We start from the raw sequence: 25,437 nt of genomic DNA on the forward strand, positions 1-25,437 counted from the left end.
AGGGAGTGCTGTTGAGCGGAGGATAAAAGCGTTCAGCTGGGTAAATTGCCCGTCCAATGTGCGAACTGCAAGCGGTGTGTATCGTTACACAAACACGAAGCTTGTACAATGAAGGATTTTTCCATGCATATTCTTTGAGCAGCTGCCTCATTTCCATCTGCAACCCTAGAGGCAAAATGCATTTCTAAGAGCTCTGCTTTCTTGTAACGATTCATATCACTCGAAACGGCACGGGGGATGACAACTCGTGCAAGCTTTATCTTCCACTCAATAGGCATTAGCCAATTTTTTTAATTTTTAATTCTATTTTTAGCCTAACACCTTTTTCACCAATATTTCTTTCTCAATGAAATTCATTTTACACTCATGTCCATAAATTAAGGATAATGCAAAATCAGGCAAAGGAAGAGTTAGAAGCAAAACAAATTTGACTTATTTGTAAAGCTTATTTATTAAACAAAAGGTAAAGAGCAAAAAATGATGCTATATGTTTGATATTATTAAAACAATTAGCGATATTTTCTCCCTGGAGCAAATTACAAAAGAAAAAAAAAACCTATTTACAAAAATCCAATATTACATGGTTGGTATGATTGTTAATACATTGTATGTCTCCCAGACGATGCAATACAGTCCGTACAACTCCTAGGCATGCTGAGTATCAAATTATCGATCTGATCTTAGGGGATATTACACCACTCAAAAAGCAATGCTCTGCGAAGTTCCGGTAGACATGTAGGAGGAGGTTGACGGGCTGCAACTCGTAGGCCAAGCATGTCCCACACGTGCTCTACTGGATTCAAGTCAGGTGAGAATGCTGGCAGTCCATACGGGTGATATCCTCCGATTGAAGGCATTCGCTTACGATGTTTGCACGGTGAGAACGGACGTTGTCATCCATAAACACAAATTGTGCGCCCAGGGCGCCCCGAAACAAACGTACATGTTGTTCCAGAATGACGTCCCGATAGATTTGGCTTGTCATGGTTCCAATTTGAACATGCAGGTCAGTTCTGGAACCCAGAATAATTCCACCCCAAACGAGCACTCCTGCACCACCGTAACGGTGTCGTTCAATGATGTTTTCTTGGTGGTAACGGGTACCTGGAGCTCTCCATATGAATGTCCGGCGAGAATCAGACTGCAAGCTAAACTTGGACTATTCGAAAAACGTCACACAAGCCCACTGTTGCGGTGTCCATAATGCATGCTCTCTACTCCAGGCTAACCGCAGGCGACAGTGAGTTGCAGTAAGTGGAACGCATCTGACAGGTCTACGAGCATATAGACCAATCTGCCCTAAGCGTCTGTATACGGTCTGCCTTGAAATTGTCGTACCAGTGGCTGAAGAGAGCTGACGAGAGAGGTCGAAGGCTGTGCTCCGCCTGTTTCTTTTGGCAGTAACTGCCAAATACCGGTCCTCATTCGGCGTTGTAACTCTGTGCTGTAACGTCTACTCACATTACCATCATCATGGAATCGTTGCCAAAGCCTGGAGATGACACTCTGGGCAATTCCAAGTTCGTCTGATACTTCCAGTTGGGTACGCCCACATTCCTGACGGCCGATAATTCTACCACGTAAAAAATCATCCAAATGCGTCCTTTGTGTCATAACTATTCGGTTATTGCAGTGAAATGCTTATAAAGCGCCTGCGAATAATTTTACTTCTTTGCCTGTATTCCTTATATATCACTCTCTTACACTCTCGTCATTGTGACGCACCATCGGTGTCATCTGGTTACTTCTTGAAATTTGCATAAGATTCTTGAAGATATGTGTAGTGATTCTACAAGTGATATATTTATTTTAGAGTACGATTTCCGCGTGACTCCGAATTATCCTTAATTAATTGGACATGAGTGTATTTCTAGTCGTTTAATCTTAGTTTTAAATCAATCTTGAGTAATTAAAAAAAATATTCCTATAGGTAGTGAATTACCGTACACGCTCACGCAATGTCCGAACTTTTTTTAATAAAATTACATCACTAAAATGCAGGTGCGGACATTACAAGGGTCGTTCAAATGTCGCGCTTTTACTCGTGAGTAATTTTGGGTGTATATTTCATTTCAAGCAGCCAAGCTAAGTTCTAAGCGGAAGAAATTGGCATATATAATAAAAGTATCAAATTTAAAGTTGTCTAAAAGCTAACTAAAATTTACAAACTCCCTTTCTCCCATCCACATACATAATATAAATTACCCCGTTTACGTTATCAACACTCGGCGCGTGTTAGTTCGCACAGAAGCACAATATAGAGGCACAAATTAACCAACACTTGCAATTTTAATATTATTTGTACGCAAATTAAGTATATAAGGTATTTCTCCCGCCTTTTTGCATGCCTTCGTGGTGTGCTGGTCTGCACGCTGGACGCGTATTCCAGAAGTCCGCGGTTCGATTCCCGGCGAAGGATTCTTTGATTCAACCAAGTTCTACCTCCAATTCGGCGAGACAGTTAATGGTTGTTCCCATATGAATGGGACACGTTGTAAGAACCGGTTTTCGCTACCGATCGAATCTGCTCTTGTGAACGGAGCTTTTGAGACTAAATGGGGGGGGGAGTCAGCTTTGAATTATTTTAATTGATTTAACCGGTAACTCAAGAAGGGAGATAAGGCCCTATAAAATCTACAAAACTCCCTTACTTTAAAATTAAATATTGTGTCAATTTATTTTCTTGTGGGAGTCTAATGGTTATGCCTTTTTTTTTTTTTTTTTTCTTTTTTTTAAGAATGTGTATAAACTTTATTAAACATTTATTAAACAACTATAAGAATCATATAAAATTAAGATTTTGTAATTTTTACAAACTTAACTTTTAAAGTTTAAAAATGCCTTATTCTGAATGTTTGGGTAGTTTAAAATATTTTTATTATTGTAGGTATATGCTTATATATTTTAGGTATATGTTTATATATTTTAGGTATATGTTTATATATTTTACTTATATGTTTACATACATACACTACGTATATATGTTGGATGAACGGTTGCCAAAATAGAAATAGCAAAACGACTTAAATGGACATGGTGTATACGTTGTATAATAGTGGCTTAGCCAGTAGTAAGTAAATTTAATTTGAAAAGATTAGAAAAGAACATATTCGCAATCGTTTTTTTAAACTTTTGAAGATAATTAAGAATAAATAGGATCTCTTTACATCTTTCATCTTTATTCTTTTTATCTTCATGTTATAATTATTACTAGCCTAGATTTAAAACAAATCCATTTAAAGGAGCATAAGATTTCTTCAAACGTTTTCTTTTCTGAAAAATTACATGTTTCCTCCTCATTTATGTTTAAATAGCCTTCCAGGAGATTTTTTAAAACTTATTTTGTAAATATGCGTTATGCTTTATGTATACTAATGTCAGCACATTTTAATTTTAATGTAAGAAAAGCTTTTTTGAGAAACTCAGCAGTTTCCTGAGGCTAATATGCACTGATATTATAAACTTAATATCGTCATTCGATTTTCAGGTCTAATATTTTGAAGCATTATGAAAATCATGAAATCATCAAATGGGCTGTATCAGTTAATGTAGAGCAATCACATTATGAGAAATATCTAAAAATTTAGGTATGATTTTTAATTAAAACTGGAATTAAATGGTTATACATGGCATTAAATGTCTTACAAAAGAACGAGAAAAAATTGAACTGAAAACATATCTACTGACTACGTTTAATGCATTTATTTTTCAAAATTAATGAATTGAATTTGCGTTAATGAATGTGACCATCATATCTTTTTCATTTTATTGCTTCTTTCTGTGTTTCAAAAACAAAATAACTCCACAGAATTGACAAAATGATTAGTCTGATTAAAATAGAAAAGAGATGCATTTATTATAGTCACACTGGAACTTCTGAACTGAATTTATTCTTCATTGTCTGATTGAGTTGTAGAAAAAGAATCAGATGTTGTCCTGCGATTTCCATTCCGCCTTCGACTTGAATTTCGACTTCCTCTGTTTTGATTGGAACCTCCACCATTTCCATCTTCACTCCCATTCCGATTTCCATTTCCACCTCTTCCTCCTCCTCCATCCCTTCCATTTGAATTAGTTGAATTTCGGTTATTAGAATTGCGATTTTGTCTTCTGCCATTATTGCGGTCCATAGAGCGCTTTTCTCTTATCAGAGAAAATTCTCCAATATCAGCCTTGTCATCTGAAAAAAGACACACATTTTTTTAGTTACTAGGTCTTTGCTACTTTAGTACGCATGTAGCTCGAAGTCATATTAGCCGTAATGAAGTAGTTGAAAAACAAAATTTTTAAAAGATTATTCATAATCCTGGCAATATTAATTTTGCTTTGCAATGTTATTTTGGGGGTTTATTTATGTATATATATATATATATATATATATATATATATATAAAATATAACAAGCAAGGTAGTTAGTACAATACTGTATGACCAATGTGGTCTAGATAACTTTTTGCGCAATATGCTGCAAAATTAAGTAAATTAGAAATTGTAGTAAGCTCGCCTAAAAGTTACCAGGAGCTGTGGCTCCAAAAAGTTCAACACATTTTAAAAAAATGTTATTGAAGGGTGAGAAATTATGCTACACGAGAAAAGAAAATAAACACAGTAAAATACTTAGCGTTGGAAACTAGTAATGGCAAAAAATACAGTAAAATACCTATGGATGTGACACTTGAAAAATTAAAACATATGAAAATCAAACCAAGGAACAAGTTAAAACATAAAACAAACAAAATCAGATAAAAAATAGAAAGCGGAAAATGGTAAATTAGCTGAATTCGAGGTCCAATCTGGCTTTTCAAGGGAAATATCTAATTGAACGTCGAATCAAGCTAACTCCATTACGCGTTTCGCCGAAACAGACAATTGAAACTTTTTCGCTACAAAATTTTTTTAATTAGACAAAGTGTCTTGGAAAATTTATTAGTCTCAATTCTCTGTTCCTATTTCCCGACGCGCCCGCACAAAATGACACATTAAGGTGTTAAAATATGTAAAAACTATTCTGATTACATCAAAAATCAAGACAAAAATAAAAATAAAAATAAAAATAAAAATAAATAGCGGTCTGCTATTAGTCCTAAATATACAACAACATACGGGCTGGACCTGCAAGCAAGATTTATTCCTTTATAAAATTTAGAAGTCTGTAATTAAATTTAAATGCAAATTTAAATGAAAACAATCACAGTGGGTCTTGGTAAGACCAAGAAAAAGTTGTAGTAAAAGAAACAGAAAAAACTGACCTGTGGCGATGCAGAACTCTCCCTCTAAAAACTAAGTTGAATAGGGGTTGTAATTCCCTTCTGTGGACTTCAGCGTCATCCCACTCGTCGTGTGACGTAAGTAGGGGGGAGCGATGTCTTTTGGGCATCAGCCAATACGAAAAAACTGTCCGTTAGCTGTAACTCGTCTCTAATTTTCGAAGGGGGTCGGAAAGCTCGGAAAAACGTGTAAAGATTTCAAAATGGCGTCAGTCAAGTTGTTGGAAGAACAAATTGTTACTGAAAGTGAAAATGGCTAATTCAGCTAAAACTACTAATCTTGGCCACTAAAGTAAGAGTAAAAAGAAAAAACAGTCATTTTGTTAATAAAAAGTCGTAATTCTTCAAGCTAGCGGGCGATCAAGCTACTATGAAAAACGAAAAGGCCCAATTTGTTAATAAAAGTAGTAAAATTGGCCATCAAAGAAATTTAAAACTATTTAAACAATAGTATTAAAAGTATTGTGCCAAAATTTTTTGGAGGAAAGAAAATGTAGTAACAAGAATTATCTGTACACTTTTTACATTAGATTCTCTGAATCAGCCATCCATTTTATACCTTCCCATTAGGCTTTCAGCTTAAAATATCACTATCTAACTCAAAAAATCTAAAAATAGGGTAAGGCTAATGCCAGCTTTTTTTTAAGGTATTTTAAATTATTTTATGAGGAATTAGGTTACTTTTCAATATAGTTACGAAGTATAGTATTTCTTTTTGTAGGTGTTTTGCAGTATTGCAAATTCTTTTTATTCTGAGTAGCTGTGAATAAATTGTGTTAAGGATGACTCTTTTGGAAATATTTGAATTCCAGTTGGTTAATTTTAGTGTGGAAAAATTAACTTCTCTTCTTTTGTCGTAAACTTTTATAAAATTGTAATCAATAATATGTAAATCAAGGTAGACTACATTATGCTGCTCTGTATTTGTTTTATTTAGTTTTAAGCATGTAGGGTAGATATTAGCAACTTCTATTTTGTTGTAGTTATTAAATGCAATGACATCATCAATATATCTATAGATGTGTTGGTAAAATTTATGTTCTTCTGTACTGAGTGAACGGACAAAGGTAAATTCTTTTGTAAAAAGGAATAATTCACAGACAGAGCTTGAAAAATTACCACCCATTGGTATTCCCTTCACTTATTTAAAGATGCTATTGTTAAATTGAATAAAATTATTGAAGAGCACGCTGGAGAGGAAAAGTTGCCATTTTTCGTTGCTAATAATGGTAGAAATTTGCGGAAATAAATCTGGAAGAGCAAGTAAACTTGTAAATATTTCTTCAAGTGGTAGAGAAGTATAGAGGTTTTCAAAGTCGTAGCTTTGGATATGGTCTATTTTAAGTGAATTTACAGTTTTAAGAACTAGTTCGTTACTAGAGATCATCCAGTTGTAATGCGTATTCTTAAAATCATAGTTATTAATTAGGTCACGTATCATACGAAGTTTTTGTGCAAAAAGATAATCTATTTCTTTAAGATAATTTTTGGTACTATTAGCTATGAACCTGAATTTTATTGGAGACTTATGAAATTTTGGTAAGGCATAGAGATTGGCAAACCTGTTGTTATATTTCTGGGGATGTATTTTAAGCCTTTTATGTAGTGCGTTAAATTTATTGATAAGAACCTTAGTACTGGTAGTGATTTTTTGGTAAGTGCAGGTATTATTTAACTCTTTATGCAGAAGGTTGAAGTAAAATTGTTTTCAAATAACACTAAAATTGTTGTTGGCTTTGTCAATCTTCGTGATGATAAAGTTATCTTGCAGTTTTTGAATAAGATCCTCTAGACGTTTTTTATTGTGTAAAGAGTTGAAAAAAGGTGACTTGAATAGCAAATGTTGAAATTCTTTAATTAGTGCAGCTTTCCATTCAAGAAAAGTTGTAGTAGGTAAATTGGATCTATTACTAGCTAATATGATAAATTTATCAAGATCATTATTGAATTGTTTGAGGCAAACGTGCTTATTAATACCGAAAGTAGGACGAAATTTGGTGCCAAGTTGCATAAGGGTTCGTAATTCTGTATCTTCAATGATATTAAGATCTCCAGTAATAACATGTTGGTGGAAAGGATCGACATATTTTTTGAAGACAGGCATTAGGCAATTACATTTGCTATAATCTTGTATAACGTGGTGGTTGATAACAAGTTGACCTAAGGTTTTTTCAAATTTATATATATATATACTTAATATTTAATTTTGGTTTTGGTATTTTTGCGATTAAAGAATTTTTTTAGCAGATTTTTAAACCAGAAGTTGATATTACTATTTAAAATACTATTTAAATTCTGACTAAATTTTTTTTCATTCATGCATTTAAACTGAATTTGTGTTCCTTGGAGATGGTATATGGAAAGTTTTCTTATTATAAATTATTATCAATTTATATATATATATAAATTATTATCAATTTATATATATATATAAATTATTATCAATTTATATATATATATATATATATATATATATATAATACATCCTTTGTATAATATTAAATACTTTTAGTTGAAAGTGAAATAAAGAAATAAATTGACGCATTTAGCATTTAAAATCAATGGACTGACTAAATCTTAATTTAAAATATAGAATAATGAGGATTCATGTTCACATTCCATACAGATTATAAAGAAACCTATCTGAAAAATTTCCTGTAAAGCGCAGCTTGAAATCTGAATAAGAATAATATAAGAATTTAATGTGCTGATGCAGGATTTAGCCATGAAATGTTTCACTCGTTTTATTTTTGAATAAAGTACCAGAAATATCAATGATTTTTTTAGCTGATTTTAAATTATACTATACTAAAAAAAGAAAGGCCTCAGTATAACTTGGATAATGGTAAGATCAGTGGTGGTAAACAATGCGTACCCAACTCAAAAAATCCTTTTTTTAATTTTTTTTAATTTATTGAAGTTTTCTGTAATAATTATTTACTTCACATATAAATTTTACGCAATGATTTCTTTTCACATAGAGGGTTTAAATCAACCTCACAAGTAGTCAAGTAATGAGGTGAACTCAGGTTTTATTACGAGTATGAATGAATTTTTGGTCAGAAGAATAATCATCATATTCTTATACTGTTACTTATACTAAGTAACTAATACTTAAGCTATCCATAATCTTCCAACTATACAATAACAATAATAATAATTTAAATTTTCCCTTGCAAAGATTTCATGAAACAGTCACAAGTATTCAGATGAATAACAAAGAAAGAAGAAATTATTTCATTTATAAAAAGTATTAAGTAAATATATTTGAATAGACACTTATTTTTACATTAAATAACATTTATTATTATGTATTGCAAACAGAATGCCAATTTTGAAGAATTAAATAGTAAATTTATAAATAAGACAGAAATCACAAACAATACGTAATCGTATCGAAATTATATGAAACTCAGGTATAGAATACTTAGGAATGCTCCAGAATATTTATCACTTTTAGCAAAACAGGTTTTATTCTCCTATTTACCTAAAAATATCACATTTTACTTCGCTTTTCTACACAGTGCTCACCTGGACATACACAAAATATGACAAAATAATAACAAGAACTGGGCATTTTATGAACGAACCGAAGTCCGTGAAACTTAAGCTAACAAAAAAGGTTACAGACAAGAAAATTTTAAGCTGTGATAAATATCGGAACATGGAAACACTATAATCTTCTCCAAATTACAATCATCTGGACCCAAACGACGTTTTGAAATGCACAATACATTACTCTAAACACAAAAATGCTTCTTAGTTTGGCTCTTTGCTTTTCACAAGCACATAATAAATATTTGCCCACTTCCCATAGATTCTTGTGTTGCAGATCTGTGAAGCTTAGTTAATACTGCAGTTCTGTTTCCATGGTGGTAGAAGAGTCAGCAATGTTAAAACTGCATTAAAAAAAACACATTATTTTGCTAAGTGATATGAAGTCGTTCATTTAGGTACCTCTCCCTCTCTTTCACACGCAAAATATATATATTTATTTCAAATACATATATTTATTTATATGTATGACATTTTTCATGTTTTAAGAGAAAGTCATTCCCACATGAAGTCAGTAGAGCTGCCTTTGAAAAACTATAAAAACTATATGTATCTAATTTTTAACTGGCATAGTTTTCGGTTACTGATAAATAGTTAGGATTTCTAAAAGATACATTTCATGATCAAAATAATAAAATTTGGGCACATAGAAATGTATTGTACTCTAGAATACTCGAAGATAACAACTCATTTCAAAATACGTATGCAATTACGATGCACCTGTATACATGATGCTGCTTTGCAGTAGCTGATATCAATTTTTTTAATTAATGAAATTATACCGATATATGTTTTAAGACAAATACAAGTATTGCAAAGAAACATAAATTTTTGAATCATTTTTATAAGTTATGAACATAGATCTTTTCTCATTATTTATGTCTAGATGTAGAAGACAATTAATTAATATTATTGAAGGCCCCAAGATTTTTCTTTGTTTCCTGAGATTTTTCTACACGTAAAACACGCCAGACTCCTTTACACAGATTTTTCAAGAAATAGTTTCAGAGCAGTCTCTGCATTAAATAATCTATTCGAAATCCCGTACAAGTAATAATAAGATTTCATGTTAAATCAAAATTGAGTAGATTTACTCTTCTGTTATTTTACATTTTGCACAAGTAGCTTTTTACTTATATTATGCACTTTTATTAATTTAGAAAAGCTTTCATGCCTTTATAACATTTTACAGAAGCATACCGGAGAAGATCATGTTTCAATCAAAATTATTCAATGTATATGCACTTTATTATTATTATTATTGCTTCATTGGCTTTTAGCTCCTACTTAATAAATAGTAAAATAGTACAAAATAAGTTTTTGTGGTTATAATAAGTTAGGTTCTTTGAATATGTCAAAGCACACGAGGGCTATCTGCTTATGGGACAAAGGATGCCTTCGTGGAGGGAAACTTTAAGAAAAACTAGCTATACTGCAGTTCTGTTTCCATGGTGGTAGAAGGGTCAGCACCATAGAAACAGAACTGCCTTGAATTACAAGTGTATAGCCTTGGGCCTGGGTTTGAATCTCGGAAAAGGAATGGAAGCTTATAAGTGTTTGTTTTTGCGGCTTGGAGGCACTAAAAATACTGTCTTCTTAAGAGGTTGCTGGTAGGGAGAGGAAACGAGAAAACTCTTAGATCAATCAGTCCTCCAGCTAGTTCTTCAAAATTAGGACTTAGCTTCACCTTCCTCGCAGGTGTAATTCGGTAGCGTTCTGTGATGAAACCTGAGCAACTTTATAGGTGATGAGACTGAAAATGCCGATGGATCTTCAGCTCTCACGACACATGCATTGAATTACAAGTGTATAGCCATTTTAAATAAGTATAAAATAAAATATGAAATAGCTAATGAAACAAATTCCAAATTCCAAATTTGGGCTTCCAGATGACTATATTCGGGTGGAAATGTACGTTAATCTAAACTGAATGGCTCTAAGTACCGCTGTTTTATCACAATGGGGAGAAACATACATACATTTATGCAGATTCTTCATTATTTAATTCCTGTAAATATAATACAGGTCTCTAATATTTGGTGGCAACAATTTGTAAAGTGAATCAACGCAAAATGCCAAAACAAAATTAACAGTCCTACTGGGAAAATTTCCCCTTTTGACTAAAAAATAGTAATAAATAATAAAGCGTTTGCTCATATCACAGATTGTCTAGAACAAGTTCATTAATCTACAGATACTTCCGGAAATGTGCACAGATTACTCTCTTACACCAAGGTACAGCTATAGAAAAGTGAGTCTTAAACGTTAGTGCTTTCTTTTACAGAGTAAATCTGCAGGAAAGAAATGCAATATTTTCGAAATTTAGCTGGTTGTCTCCTTAAGGAAAACTTAAGTATTGTAAACAAATCTAGAGATCTTCGGTATTTCATTAAATATAACCAAATTTTTGTTACTTTTTTCAACAACAGATGCGTTTATCTACTCTAACTGTTTATCTGTTATATTTCATTATATTGCGTAGTGTCTTCTGTTAAAAAAATCTGATGTGTACACCACATGACTTCCTTGTACGGAATATTAAATTATACGTATTTTTCTTGCATTTCATTCAAACTTATTGCATTGAATTAAATCTACTTCGTCGATAGCGCATAAACCACAATAGAATAAATGCATTCTTTAAAATTCACTATATTTGTTTACCATAGCGACACTCTGGCGCTAGGTTCACTTAACAGCGTTACATTTCGTTCATATTATAACTCAGAATGCACAAAATTTATATCATTTGAAGAATTATCTGATCGTTGCCACATGTTCTATTCGAAAACTATAATAAATCTAAAACGATATATAAAAGAATACGATATATAAACGATATATTTCTGCCCAGGCGACATACCATCGCCTGGACAGAAAGAGAGATCTGCTACCTCTCTTCCAATATCAGAGAAAGGGAGCAGTATGGCAACGGAAGTTTGATGATTATGGGCAGATATCATGTTGAAAGGACGCATTTATCTTCATATCTTTGAAGAGAGTATATGATTTCTGCGAAGTATAGGGAAGGGATTATATTGCCTTGTGTTTGTCTTTTTAATGCCATAATTGGCCTTCATTTAATTTTTGTGGACGGCAACGCTCGTCCATAGAGCGTTAATCTGGTGGATGACTTTCTCTCTATGTGTGTGTGATTATGGCAAAGCCTCGGGGGCTATCTGCCTAAGGGGAGGGATGCCTTCGGGGAAGACTTTCTAAGGGAAACTGGCTCGTATACACGCTACACATGGGGAAAACCACGAAAACGTCCATGCAGCCAGCCCGTTCGCGGGATTCAAACCTCGGACCGAACTACCAGTGTTCAGCGACTTTACCACTCGGCCGCTGATGGGCGGATGACTTTCTGAAAAGTGAGGATATTAACTGGATGGATTTGTCATTCAGATCTTGAGATTCTTATAAAACACTTCTGGCATGCATTTGTGAGGCAATTTCAATTCGCTTTCTCCATCCCAAAACTACACAAGACTTGAAATAAGCCTTGCTGTAGGAGTAGGACCGATTGCCACAAGGACTCAGATTACTTCCTTTCCAGTATGAAGTTATGGTGTGAGAATTTTAGGACTATTAACCTCTTTTTAACCTATACCTCCCATTAGCTTCCGTTTTAGTCCTCGCTGGGCAGGTGATCGTTACGCACGATCCTGCAAGTGTATCGCGACTTTTGCATGGCATAATTTTTGTATTATATCAACCCATTCTAGTATCAAATTTCTTTTTAAAATATTTTTCTTTACTTCTGCAAATTATTGACTCAATGTGAAAATTTTCTTAATTTTGAATATCAGTGTAATTGCGGGCAAAGAACTGTTATATACATAAATATTTTTAAGCTGCGATAACTGCTTTTTTGAAACACAGTAGTGAATAGAATAAATAGTATTAGACATTTAAATAATGACATGTTACCAGATTATTTAGGATTCTGAGCAATGAAAACATAAATTAGCAGCTAACAACAATAACTAATCAGTGGTCAGATTAAAATTTAATAAAGAAACAAAATAAAATACTATAATAGCCAAAGCGAGAAATGGTATTAAGCTTTATGTAATCCATATTGCTTAAAAGCAGTCTCCATTCTGTGAAATTTGTGCGTTATGTACAAAAGCAAATACTTCAAAAATAACAGTAAAGATGAAAGTAAGCGACCTCCACTTCCTTGACGAAATCGGTACAGTTGAAATATTTAGGTTTTCCGTATTTCGTTTGAAGGTTTTAATAACAATACGAATAAAAAAATTTCGTCACATCATTTGCATGATGTTTAAAGACTTCTGAATGCTGGTAGTTCGTCCTGAGTTCGAACTTTGGAGAACGGGCTGGCTGCACGATCGGTTTCCGTGATTTTCCCCATGTTAACGTTTAATTTCCCCATGTTAACGTTTTATAGTTTAACGTGAATGCGAGCTAGATTTTCTTAAAGTTTCCCTCCACGAAGGCATCCTTTGTCCCATAAGCAGATAGCCCTCGTGTGCTTTGACATATTCAAAGAACCTAACTTATTATAACCACAAAAACTTATTTTGTACTATTTTACTATTTATTAAGTAGGAGCTAAAAGTCAATGAAGCAATAATAATAATAATAAAGTGCATATACATTGAATAATTTTGATTGAAACATGATCTTCTCCGGTATGCTTCTGTAAAATGTTATAAAGGCATGAAAGCTTTTCTAAATTAATAAAAGTGCATAATATAAGTAAAAAGCTACTTGTGCAAAATGTAAAATAACAGAAGAGTAAATCTACTCAATTTTGATTTAACATGAAATCTTATTATCACTTGTACGGGATTTCGAATAGATTATTTAATGCAGAGACTGCTCTGAAACTATTTCTTGAAAAATCTGTGTAAAGGAGTCTGGCGTGTTTTACGTGTAGAAAAATCTCAGGAAACAAAGAAAAATCTTGGGGCCTTCAATAATATTAATTAATTGTCTTCTACATCTAGACATAAATAATGAGAAAAGATCTATGTTCATAACTTATAAAAATGATTCAAAAATTTATGTTTCTTTGCAATACTTGTATTTGTCTTAAAACATATATCGGTATAATTTCATTAATTAAAAAAATTGATATCAGCTACTGCAAAGCAGCATCATGTATACAGGTGCATCGTAATTGCATACGTATTTTGAAATGAGTTGTTATCTTCGAGTATTCTAGAGTACAATACATTTCTATGTGCCCAAATTTTATTATTTTGATCATGAAATGTATCTTTTAGAAATCCTAACTATTTATCAGTAACCGAAAACTATGCCAGTTAAAAATTAGATACATATAGTTTTTATAGTTTTTCAAAGGCAGCTCTACTGACTTCATGTGGGAATGACTTTCTCTTAAAACATGAAAAATGTTATACATATAAATAAATATATGTATTTATGCGTGCGTGTGAAAGAGAGGGAGAGGTACCTAAATGAACGACTTCATATCACTTAGCAAAATAATGTGTTTTTTTTAATGCAGTTTTAACATTCCCCCCCCCCAATGGCAGATTGTGAACAATTACAGATGTAACTCAGTCTATTAATCTAAACAAGGCCGGATGTGGTGGTCTCTTTATTATGGAGGCACCTAAATAGGGGGACCACCATCGCCTTTCCTATGAAGGGACGGACAGTTACAACCATGCTTTCTCCGGGACTCGAACCCAGGCCCTTCGGCATCGCAGTCACCTTCCCTGACCACTATACTGACTGGGCGGCTTCGGTTTTAACATTAGATCAGCTATATTTTGTACAAATTATTCAATTACAGTGGGATTCTCTGAATAATTTTCAAGTCTCATTTTGTAGACAGCTATCTTTGAATTTAGTCGACAGCACACTCCTATTTCAAAAGAATGACTATCACTATCGAATGCTACTACAAAAGGCAGTTTCAACAGCAATGATGCAACTTTTGCTGAGATAATGGATATCGCATTTCATTCCGCAACATTAAAATAGAAACAAAGACAGTACTTATTTTTTAAAAGATAAACTCTCTTATGATTACCCTGAAACTTATCGCTAAGTTTTCATACTAGAGACATTGAACTTATTGTTTTTTCTAAAGAATAAGGAGAATTGCAAGCAAACGATAACGAGCATAGGCCAAATAAACTGTTACGAAAGAACTTGATAAATCGCATGAAAGGAGAATTCTGCATGTTTGCATAAAGCTATATGTTACTACAAAGAAAATGACATATGTTTTCTTTTTCTTTAGATCGAGGAACCTTTTAGATGGCATTTACGCTACTCATATAATTAATGTTTAGCATTTATATTTTTACTTTGCTATTTATTTTTAAAAATTTATTTACTTACTTATTTGCATTCAAGATTTTCTAAGAACGAAGTTTATTGAACCAGAAATCCCTATTTTCTCAGCTGCAGTGAAACTACGCATTTTATTTTCAGAATATGACACCGGAAATTAGCTTGACTTCTCATTTGGAACACCAATGACCACGGTTGTCTAAGTTTGTTTGAAATACTATTGTTTGAGTAAATGCCTGGAATTCTGCATTTGTAAGTTTCTCAATAAAACTAAAAATAAATTTCTTCTTAAGTCAACAGTCAGTCGTCTTTTATTTTTGGGTAATTTTTACGAATTCCTTACTCTTCTAACTTGTTTTATAGAAGAGAGACTTGAATACTTCTCAGAATAACAAAATTAACACAGCAAGCTGAAAATCAGTTTAGATCTTTGGAACTACAGACAATGTTTTAGTAAATATTTTTACCTGTTAAAAACTGTTTCAAGTAAATATTACAAAGACAGTGAATTTATATATAATTAATGCAATTGATTCTTGAAGTAGTTAAACAAATATAAATTTAATGCAAAATTAGCTCATTCTTGAGAAACCTTAACTTTGTCATGCAATTTGGTTTGAACAACCGAATATTACTTTTTACAAAACTCTGTTTTAAGAACTCTTCCATTCAGTTTTGGAAAAATCGATATTCTGAACATTTTAACACATTTTGGATGCGTAAAAATGTAAAAAAAAAAATCTGGATATATAAGGGGATGAAATGGAATATTACAAGCAACTTCATATCAAATTTATATTAATTTTCCAGGTATATACTATATGCCAGTTTTATTGTTTCAAAAAAAAAAAAATTCCTACTTTTTGTTAAAATTACACTCGTGTGCAAAATTAAGAGAATTTGCACTTCATGTCGAATTTCTGAAAAACTAATGGACAATTTTAATGAATGGTATGAATATACATATATAACAGAAAAAGAGATGCATCACTCAAAAGTCATTTTGCGTACTTATGATTTTCGGTAAAGCTCATGTCCAAAATCCACTTTGCTATCTGGAACTCAAAATGAGTCTAATATGGTGTATGGTCCTCTCTGCCACTCAGGCAGGTAAGCAGTGAGATGGTATACTTACTGGTCAAGAGAGAGTTGAGACGTCTCTGCGGCAGTCGATTCCACTCCTACATTAGGCCAGTTTTTTAACTCGTATGGGATGGTTTTCGTATGGGGATGGCGACTACCGAATAACGTCCCAGAAGATCAGAAATCAGAAGGTCCTGAAGCCCCAAAAGATCATAAGATCTGGATTGCCAATTCATGCGGCAAATATCCTCACTTTCCATGTAATCGTCAACCAGCTGATCCCTCTGGGGACGATGCAGCTTTGCCATCCATTAGCAGGAATCAAAGACCAATTGTGCCTCTGAAAAGTCGAAAACATGGCTCTAAGATCAGCTCTCTGTACCTCATAGCAGTCAGGGAGAACGTGCAGGAAGACGTGGCCGTCCAACATAATGCCTACCCAAACCATTACATCTCCACCAGCGTAATGATCCTTTTCCCTGATGAGAAAGGGATGGTATTGTGTTCTAGGCTCTCTCCAAATATGCATACACCGAGAACTAATGTCCAAATTGAATCTGGACTTACTTGTAAAAAGCACGGTGCTGCACTGAAGTCTGGTCAAAGGCGCATGTTGTCCTAAACGCGTTCTCTTATGCACTGCAGTGAGCGGGACGCAAATAGCCGTTAGTTTAGCATGCAAGACTTATCTCACGAAGCCTTCGAATAACTGCAGACTGTGAAAGTCGGGTTCCAGTGGCAGCATACAGCTCACGTGAGAGCTGTCAATCTGTGTCATTGAGCTGAAATCCTGTGTCACCGTGCTGAAAGTGCCAAATAACGACCCTAATTTGTCGTTGTTGATCTTGGTCGACATTTTCCATGTTTTCTAGATATGAAACCAGAGTCCTGAAACTATTTCCGCAAATTGCAAACGACACTAAGGTTTCATTGAGCTTTGTGACCACCTGCGCTTTTGATTGGCCTACCTCCACACTAGCGACAATTCTCTATCTCATTCGTCATCCATATGTTTGCTGCTACTCATTTTACCTAATACCCTATAAAAAGCTACTCAACTCTTGCAAGAAGTACGGCGAATGTCGTGAAGGAATACGATCGCACAAATCTCTAAAAACTCGCTGAAATCACCCCCCCCAATCACGCGCACGTGTACTCTTAAGTATTCAACTCTGAATATTTGCATAATTCTTCCGCAGTATAATTAATACTTTTAGTTCGATACTTTCTGTAAAAATAGGCATAATTTGCAAATTCTCTTAATTTGGCACGAGTTCATTATCCTTTATTATTATGAAACAAAATGTTTTTTAAAAAGTGATTTCTGATAAATAAACATCTGTAAACATATGATTGAGCTTCCTAGATTTAAGTATTATTTTTATTCGATAATCACTCAAATAAGAAATGGAGGTAGAATTTTTATAAAAATAACAAGCTGCTGTGAGATTATATAAGAATATTATCTGTGGAAGAAAGCTCTCAATTATTAGAAATTTCAGTTTTGTGCTCCTTCTCACTGCAGTTTTATATAACATTGAAGTGTTTCAGAAGAATGAGTAATATTTAGCACAGTTCTTCCCAGCCAAATGAAAACTGCACTATGATAGAAAAAATGCAATGCAATTTAGATTCGAGTTAGAGATTTCTATTGACGAAATTGTTAATTTTACGAAAATCTTGTCTTTATATTGCCTGATGTTTTATGCATAAGATAGTAATAAACAAGATTAAATATCGTAGATCATGTTTAAATACTTTTTTGATAACAGTTATGTATAGATATGAGGCTCTTTTATTTCCCAATAGGAAATTTATGAGATTAAATTTTGAGTAATTTCAGCTGCTTAGATACTTACAAATAAAAATACCTTCAAAGCCACATGTTTTCTCTCCAGCATGGAAATTTTTGAAAATTACAAAACCGAGAAACTAGACTAAGGAAAGTAAATAAGAAGCAGATTTCTTTTCAAATTTTTATTTGCATTTCCTTTCATTTATGTGCAAGCTTATTAAAGGATCCGAGATCTTATAAAAGAAAAATATGTATTAAAGTAATAGGCAAATAAATGCAAACTATAACAGAAAATATTTTAAATTATTGTAATAGCTACAGCTAAAATTATTTTAGTTATTTTACATTCATTGAGTTAGTATTCAACGAATAAAAATTATTTAAGCTTCTCAAGATATAAAAAGTGAATAATACTACGAATATCTGTGGTTTGAAAGGCTGAAGGTTTATTTATCTATCTGCAACGAATGTTAAGTTTTTTTTCCCTATGGCGGGCACTTGCCTATGTCGGCATCGGCCGCTCCTAAGGCCATATGTGTTGGTCTCTTTATTAGGGAGGCACCTAATAGGTGGGCCACCATTGCCTCCTATGAAGGGACTGATAATTACACCCATGCCTTCTCCGGGATTCGAACCCGAACCTTTCGGTATCGCAATGAGGCTCCCCTACCGTCTGTGCGGCATGGTTTTCCTAAGTTAAATTTGCAAGATTTGAAATCATTTCATAATTCTATACTTACAAAATTTGACCTTAGTGATAAACATTATAAAAAGGTATTAGCCTTACCATCATGATGGAAAAGTCCCACACACATGTTAATAACAACTAACAAAGACATAAACTGGAGAGCATCCATTGCTTCGTACTCAAAGAGTTTCATTGAGAATATGAAATTGTTGGTAGGCAAATAAATAGGAAAATTTTCGCATTGAAAGGCATTCGCAGCTGCGCAGAAATGGCGCAGTTAAAAATTATAAGAGGTTTCAAGTGAAGCACTACAAAAAAGATTGAACAATGGGCTAGGAAAGGTATAATGGCTACGGAAATGAAAGCTATAGGTACTCGAGATGCGTTTTACAGTTCCAGCTGCGAAGCAGGAGAATCATATATTCATAACACCTTCCTGGTTCATCTATTTTTCCGGAACACCTGGTATAAGTTCTTTGACCACAAATAGAACAGCTCTCCACATTCCTTTTCAAAACTGTTATAATATATTTTTTCATCGCTTTCTCTTTTAACGATCTGAACTTATTTTGAGATATAAAACCAATGATTTTCTATCTAAAAATGCTAAATATATTCTGCAAATTCTATGAAAATCTTGAAAGCGAATTTCCTTACGAATATAGAAGAGGACGGTTTATCCTATTGTTAATATTTTTAATGAATGAAAATATACTTACGGATAGGATAAGGCCCTGCTAGATGTATTAAAATTCTTTGTTAGATATTGGGAAGCCTCTGAAATTTAAATTTCTTTTTATGTGGTTCTCTTATTCTAGTATGCCAAGTGTCTATATTTTCAAAACATTTGCAAATAATTTTCTCTCGTGTGTTTTTATACTTGGGCTGACTTCCTAACCTGCAATATTACTGTTAAAACATATGAATTATTCTGCTGACTAGTATTTTGACACGGTTTTCTGCCGTGGCTGAACGGATTGGCTGTATGGAATTTTCATGTTTTAGGAATTCAAATAGGGTCCAGTTTCCATTAGGATGTCCTTCTCAAAGGCATACTTTTCTTAACACAAATAACTTTCATATGTTTCACGATGGCTAACAAATCCGTTCCAACTTCCTTTTCGACTGAAAAAAAATTCACTTTTGAAGAAGCTAAAGCCGATGTCAGAAACTTTATTGAATTTCGCTTTTGGACTTATTCCTACTTCACGGGGAACAAAATATTAAATCTAGTAACTAAAATTTATTTCCAAATACTTAATGACGTAGTCGTAGTGAATGTCTAATCTAAATACATAATATAAATATAAGTGTTACTGTAATATATTCCACTAAGGGCATCATAGGAGGAGAGCTCCCAACTCAATTTTTTTTTTTTTTTTTTTTTTTTTTTTTTTTTTTTTTTTTTTTGTCGAGAGATTCTAGATATAGGCTTTACTTTTAGATATAGGCCTTATGAAAGGAAAAAAAAATTAATAATGGATTTCAAAGTTCATTAATAGCCCAGTGATTAAGACTTCAGAATCCAGAGAAACCTCTAACGTGATTTAGAATTAGATTGGGTAAAGCCTTTGAATCCAGTTAGCCTTCTATTCAATAAAGCACTTTAAAAACCGAGTAGATAAGACCACTCAAAAATGATTGTTTCCTCTAAAGTAATAGTCTGAGACCTTTTTGTTTTCGTAAATTTCGGTAAATGTAGAGTGACTACGAGCCACTCCTCTCAGAATGTTTATCTCGTAGATTTATAATTTTACGCACATAATTTTTCAGTGCGTTTCTCTAATAGATTTCCTTTCTACCTTAAAAATATTTTATTATAAGTTAATTTTTCTGTCAATTGTGCCATAGAAGTATTCAGCTTTTGCTAATTTTGCTTCAGTATTTGTCAATTTTTAAGTCCAATTTATAACTTTATAAGGTATTTCTCCCGCCTTCTTAGCGAGCCCTCGTGGTGTAGCGGTCTGCACGCTCAACGCGTAATTGAGAGGTCAAAACGTTGATAATTTTTCATCTCGCCTGCTTCCAAAAATACCTAATGTCTCTACAGTGGCGCCCAAACTAAAAGGGTGTTGGATGATGATTCTCCTCATTCAGGATTTGGCGATTGGGTTCCCTAAAAACCCCAGTCGTCCTTTAAAAGGGGAGTATATAAGGTATTTCTCCCGCCTTCTTAGCGAACCTTCGTGGTGTAGTGGTCTGCACACTCAGTGAGTAATTGAGAGGTCCGCGGTTCGATTTCCGGCGAAGGCGATGCTAATTTTTCATCTTGCCTGCTTCCAAAAATACCTAATGTCTACTACTTAAAGGCTAATATTATTTCAAATTTCAATGTTTTTAATAATTTTTCAAACTATAACTTATTCAAGAATTATGTATTTGTAATAGTAAATAATACTTTACTTAACATCTTCAAGATCAATTTATCTTTTACAAATATTCTTTGGTAACATTTTTATGACCAGTTTTTAGGACCTGCAAGTTGCGCCATATATTGACGTATCTTAATAAAGTCTCGAAGACTGGCCATTAACAGGCTCATATTCAAATCAATTTATTAGTCCAAAGGGGCTTTGTTCCTGAAGGACTATTGTTTTCGTTTTGCGATTTTGCGTCGGAACCCTATTAACGACACTTTTCAAATCGTTGCCACCAAATATTATCGCCCTGTATTATATTTGAAGAAATTAAATAATGAAGAATCTGAATAAATGTATGTATGTTTCTCGCATTGTAATAAAACAACGGCACTGAATATGGGCATCTGAAAAACGAAATTTGGAATTTGTTTTATTATCAATTTCATATTTTGTAAAATTTTAACGAATTTATGATTAACAAACGCAGCGATTTAAAAGCGAGCAATGGCAACATCCTATGGGGTAAAAACAACTTTTTTATCTCCAGCGCGGAACTGTGTATCAGAAATTCAAAGATATGCTCATTTTAAAACTTTTTTGCGACATTGCTGTTGAACTGAATTTTACGGTTTAAGTGCAAAGAACATGGTATTTAATAAATAAAGGTAACACAAAAAACGTTAAAAGAACGCCCATTTGGACGTAATTTAAATCTGAAACCTTTCAGATTTTTTTTATATTCAAATTATTATTCATATTCAAAATATTATTCATATTCAAAATATTATTCATATTCAAAGTAATTTATTTATTTTCAGAAATGCCTTTAGATTATGCTCTACACGAGAGGTATTCACTAATTTTGCACTTATTTATATGAATGTGCTCATCTGATTACCTATGCATCAACTTACAAAATCTCAATTTTAAAATCCAAATATTTACCATTAACCGGTTGTCTAAGTTATTTATGTATAGAAATGATAACATTCCATAACGTACTAAATCAATTTGACTTACGTTTTCTTAGAATGAGCAAAGCATAAATGTGATTAATATCATCCAATTTGATAAGTTTGTATCTAAAATGGCAAAATATCTTCCAAAGCCATAGCAAGCGCTTTGTGCAAAGTATGTTTTTCTACAAATTTTCCGTTGCTGGAAAATCATGATTTTCTTTTGTGTTAATCGAATCAAGTATGTTTTTTATAATGCCTAAGTATCATTATTTGGAAGAATTATGTGGTCGAAGATATTGCCCGAATAGAACTCTCGGTCTTAAAGCATAGCTCATAATTATGAGAGTTACAGGATGGCTGGCTGTTTAAAGATAGGTTGCTCTGCGCTCTAGGAACAAATTAAAGACTATGAAGCTGTTGTCAAAGAAAAGAGGTAAGGCCACAGGTGAAACGCAGCTGTTTTTCAAAATAGATTTCCGCTCGTAACAGCCCATTCCATTAAAACCGTAATAAAAGAAGCTAGTAATAAGCAACAAGAATCGGGACAACATGAGTAAATTTGAAGGGCTACAGTTTCGAAAGCTAAGTAGAAACATCTTCATCATAGAGAGGAATGAGAATGTTAAGCAGAATTTAGAGCTTGCAACAGCCACTGCTTTAGTATCAAGACAAACTGCACAAGAAATGCTGGATGTTTAGGCCTTTATTTCTGAAAGCTAATGATTCGTATTTTGCGGACCTCACAGCTAAAGAGAATCATCCTGATCTCTTTAGCTGTAAGGAACTTGAGGTCTAGAATCAACAACAATTGTGCGAAATTGTTGTAGATTCCAGAAGTTTTTTGTAGATTCCTTGTTTTATTTAGTTAGAAGTCGAGATTTAGTTTAATATCTAAGTATGTTTATATAAGGGTGGGGGCTTGGAACAGGAATTAGTTGCAGCAATCATAATGTGACCGTTACTGCGGTGCAGATATGTTGCTATGGATACAAATAAAATGATTAAGACACGTACCTATTCCGCATTTGCTCTGCTCTCTTTTGGGCAGAGGACCTATATTTGCTCCTAGACTGAAATCTTGAAAACCTACGTAAGGTTTCTTAAAGCTGTATAAATTTCTGACATTCTTCTTACGGCTTATAATATGATTAAATATAATCATATTTAAACAAACCCGATTGATCTGTTCCTTAAAACCGAAAGCATTACGTACGTGAAACAGGTAGCCAAAATTTCTGATCTGAGTCCCAAAGAGAACTTATGGGACACCTTAGAGCAGTTTATTTCAAAGAGAATTTTCCCTAAATATCTCAGTGACTGTATTGGTGAAGGAGTATAACTTACTCTCTCAAACTTTAATGCACGATCACACTGAAGGCATAAAATCTCGCTTGCGATTCGATATGTGTGTCAGACTCAGAGGCACATACACTAGCTAAAATCACTCAAAAGAGTGTGTTTGTTTCCGAAACAATTGTGTTGTTTTTTTCTAAAATTTCTTTACTGCGTATTATTTATTTTTTCCTCTTTCATAATATAGTTTTCGCAATGTGCATTTGTATTCGATTTTTTAGGTTGCATTCAAGTATTATAGTGCTAAATAAATTCATTTAAAAAATAAAATTAGCAAATTAACAACTTTGTGCTTGGCGTAGATTTAGTCAAGATCTCACCGATTTCCAGGGTAAACAGGTACAGGTCTCTATTCATCAGGAGCAAAGAAATCTGTTGAGAATATACTAGAGACAGGATGGAAGAAGTACTTTTAAGCTTTAGGATCGGTTACACTCGGCTTAATCTTGCTATCTTTTGAAGATTAGTGTGAGCCTGTCCGCCACTATAATGCTCTTATCAGTTCTCCTCTTTATAATTGAGTGTCCATCTCTAAAATGCTTCAACAGAAGTGTCTTAATTTCTGCTAAAGCATTTTAGAGACTGTGGCATGCCTTTTGACCGAATAATCGGTGAAGAAGTCAGTCGATATATTTCTGTATATGAAAGAGACAGGTCTTTATTATTTAATTTGATTTAATTTTTAAGTTGTCCCTTGATCTTTTAATATTGTATATTTTATCGTATTTCATATTTAATGATTTATTCTTTTCTCAGATCAGAAATCATCTGACTTTTATATACAGTTTCATCAGTTGCACTATTTTATTACTTCATTTAATTTTATAAATCTGCTGTGGTTTAAACTTGTGTTTGGCGCGTATAACCTTTTTAGGTTATGTGCCAGAAAATTCATCTCTTATATAACTGGAGCGCAGCAATTTGGAATATTTGTGGTAAGCATTTCTGGCACTTAATTGAAGAAATAAATACCAGTAAAATAAAAGAAAATCATTTTTATAATTACTGATCCTAAATTATGAAATATTTGTCTGTTTATCTCATATTTAAAGGTAAGTAAACCTTTTCAAATTTTTTCTCACAACGCTTACAAGTAGCTGTGCTCCAGAAGTTTCACGAGCAGTATATCAACTTGTGTTGATTTTCCTCTTTCTTCAGAGCAACTCGAAGACGTGAAATCTAAATTAAGGAATAGCAAAATCCTAGAAGCTGGATGCTTGCTATACTGTGTGGAATATGAGCTAGATATCTTTTGTTTTGTGCAATGGCAACATTTCGCGGGTCACTTGGATGATAGTAGCATGGTAGTTAGTGTAAGGAAGAATAAAATAACGACTTTAAAAAACTTCAAAGTACTCCTCGCAAGATTCTAAAGTCAAAATACGGTTTACTTGAAACCTGAGCTTGAAAAACTTCAAATCTGATAAAAGCTATTTCTAGCTATTTAAAAGTTGGAATTCACTGGTTTTTCAGGTCACTAATCTAAAGCAATTAATTATCTAATTTTATGGGTTTTGCCGTAATAGGGAAAATGATGAAAAGCACAAGATACGGACGTGAACTGCAACTACTGTAAATTACATATGTTTATCCTATTTGTAACTAACAAGCATTTACTAACAGTATCGAAAAACATCCGACTCAAGTCGGATCACAGGTAGACAGTTGTAGCCATAGGAAAGTGTCAGTATTTTAGTAACAGGCTTCACTTTCTGGCTGTTCCTGTACTGCATTATCAAAAGTGTATCAGAAGTGTAATAAATGTTCAACGAAAGGTATCACCAGTGTCGGTTCGTGAATATGGAACCCAAATTCCTGAGAAGTACGAAGTCCTGAGAAGGTTAAAAAAAAGTCTTTAAACAAAATTTAGAATATAAAGGCACTCTCTTGTGCTAAGCGACAACTCGTGGTGATGTAAATCAAAAAACAGTCCAGTTTAAAGAAAACTTCGACCAGTAATCAAGGACTACAGAATTAAGTACTACTAGAAGCTTCAGAATTAAAGTATCAGCAGGGAGAAATCGCAAAGCCGAATAATTAAAAATATTACAGCTGGCAGAAAACTAACCACGCAGCGCGC

General features: G+C 33.3%; 1 protein-coding gene across 3 annotated transcripts in view; it reads right to left on the bottom strand.

Annotated features, from left to right (window-relative positions):
• Nucleotides 1–3,674: 3,674 nt before the first annotated feature.
• LOC118202594 (uncharacterized) overlaps nucleotides 3,675–25,437 on the bottom strand; it is a 42,401-nt gene continuing 20,638 nt past the window's right edge. The window contains exons 1-2 of one of the 3 annotated variants that reach the window (XM_085807404.1): nucleotides 18,785–18,939; nucleotides 3,675–4,180 (exon numbers count right to left, since the gene is read on the bottom strand). In XM_085807404.1, coding sequence (XP_085663530.1) covers nucleotides 3,888–4,180; nucleotides 18,785–18,878 — 387 coding nt within the window. In that variant the 5' untranslated portion in view covers nucleotides 18,879–18,939 and the 3' untranslated portion in view covers nucleotides 3,675–3,887. Of the gene's footprint in view, nucleotides 4,181–15,167; nucleotides 15,316–18,784; nucleotides 18,940–25,437 lie in introns of those variants that run through there. The other 2 variants (XM_035374765.2, XM_035374763.2) reach the window with 2 other exon arrangements.

Source organism: Stegodyphus dumicola, chromosome X1 (assembly GCF_044657685.1).
Source record: "Stegodyphus dumicola isolate Sdum_Otavi_A_Nest chromosome X1, ASM4465768v1".
In the NCBI taxonomy this organism is placed as follows: Eukaryota; Metazoa; Arthropoda; class Arachnida; order Araneae; family Eresidae; genus Stegodyphus; species Stegodyphus dumicola.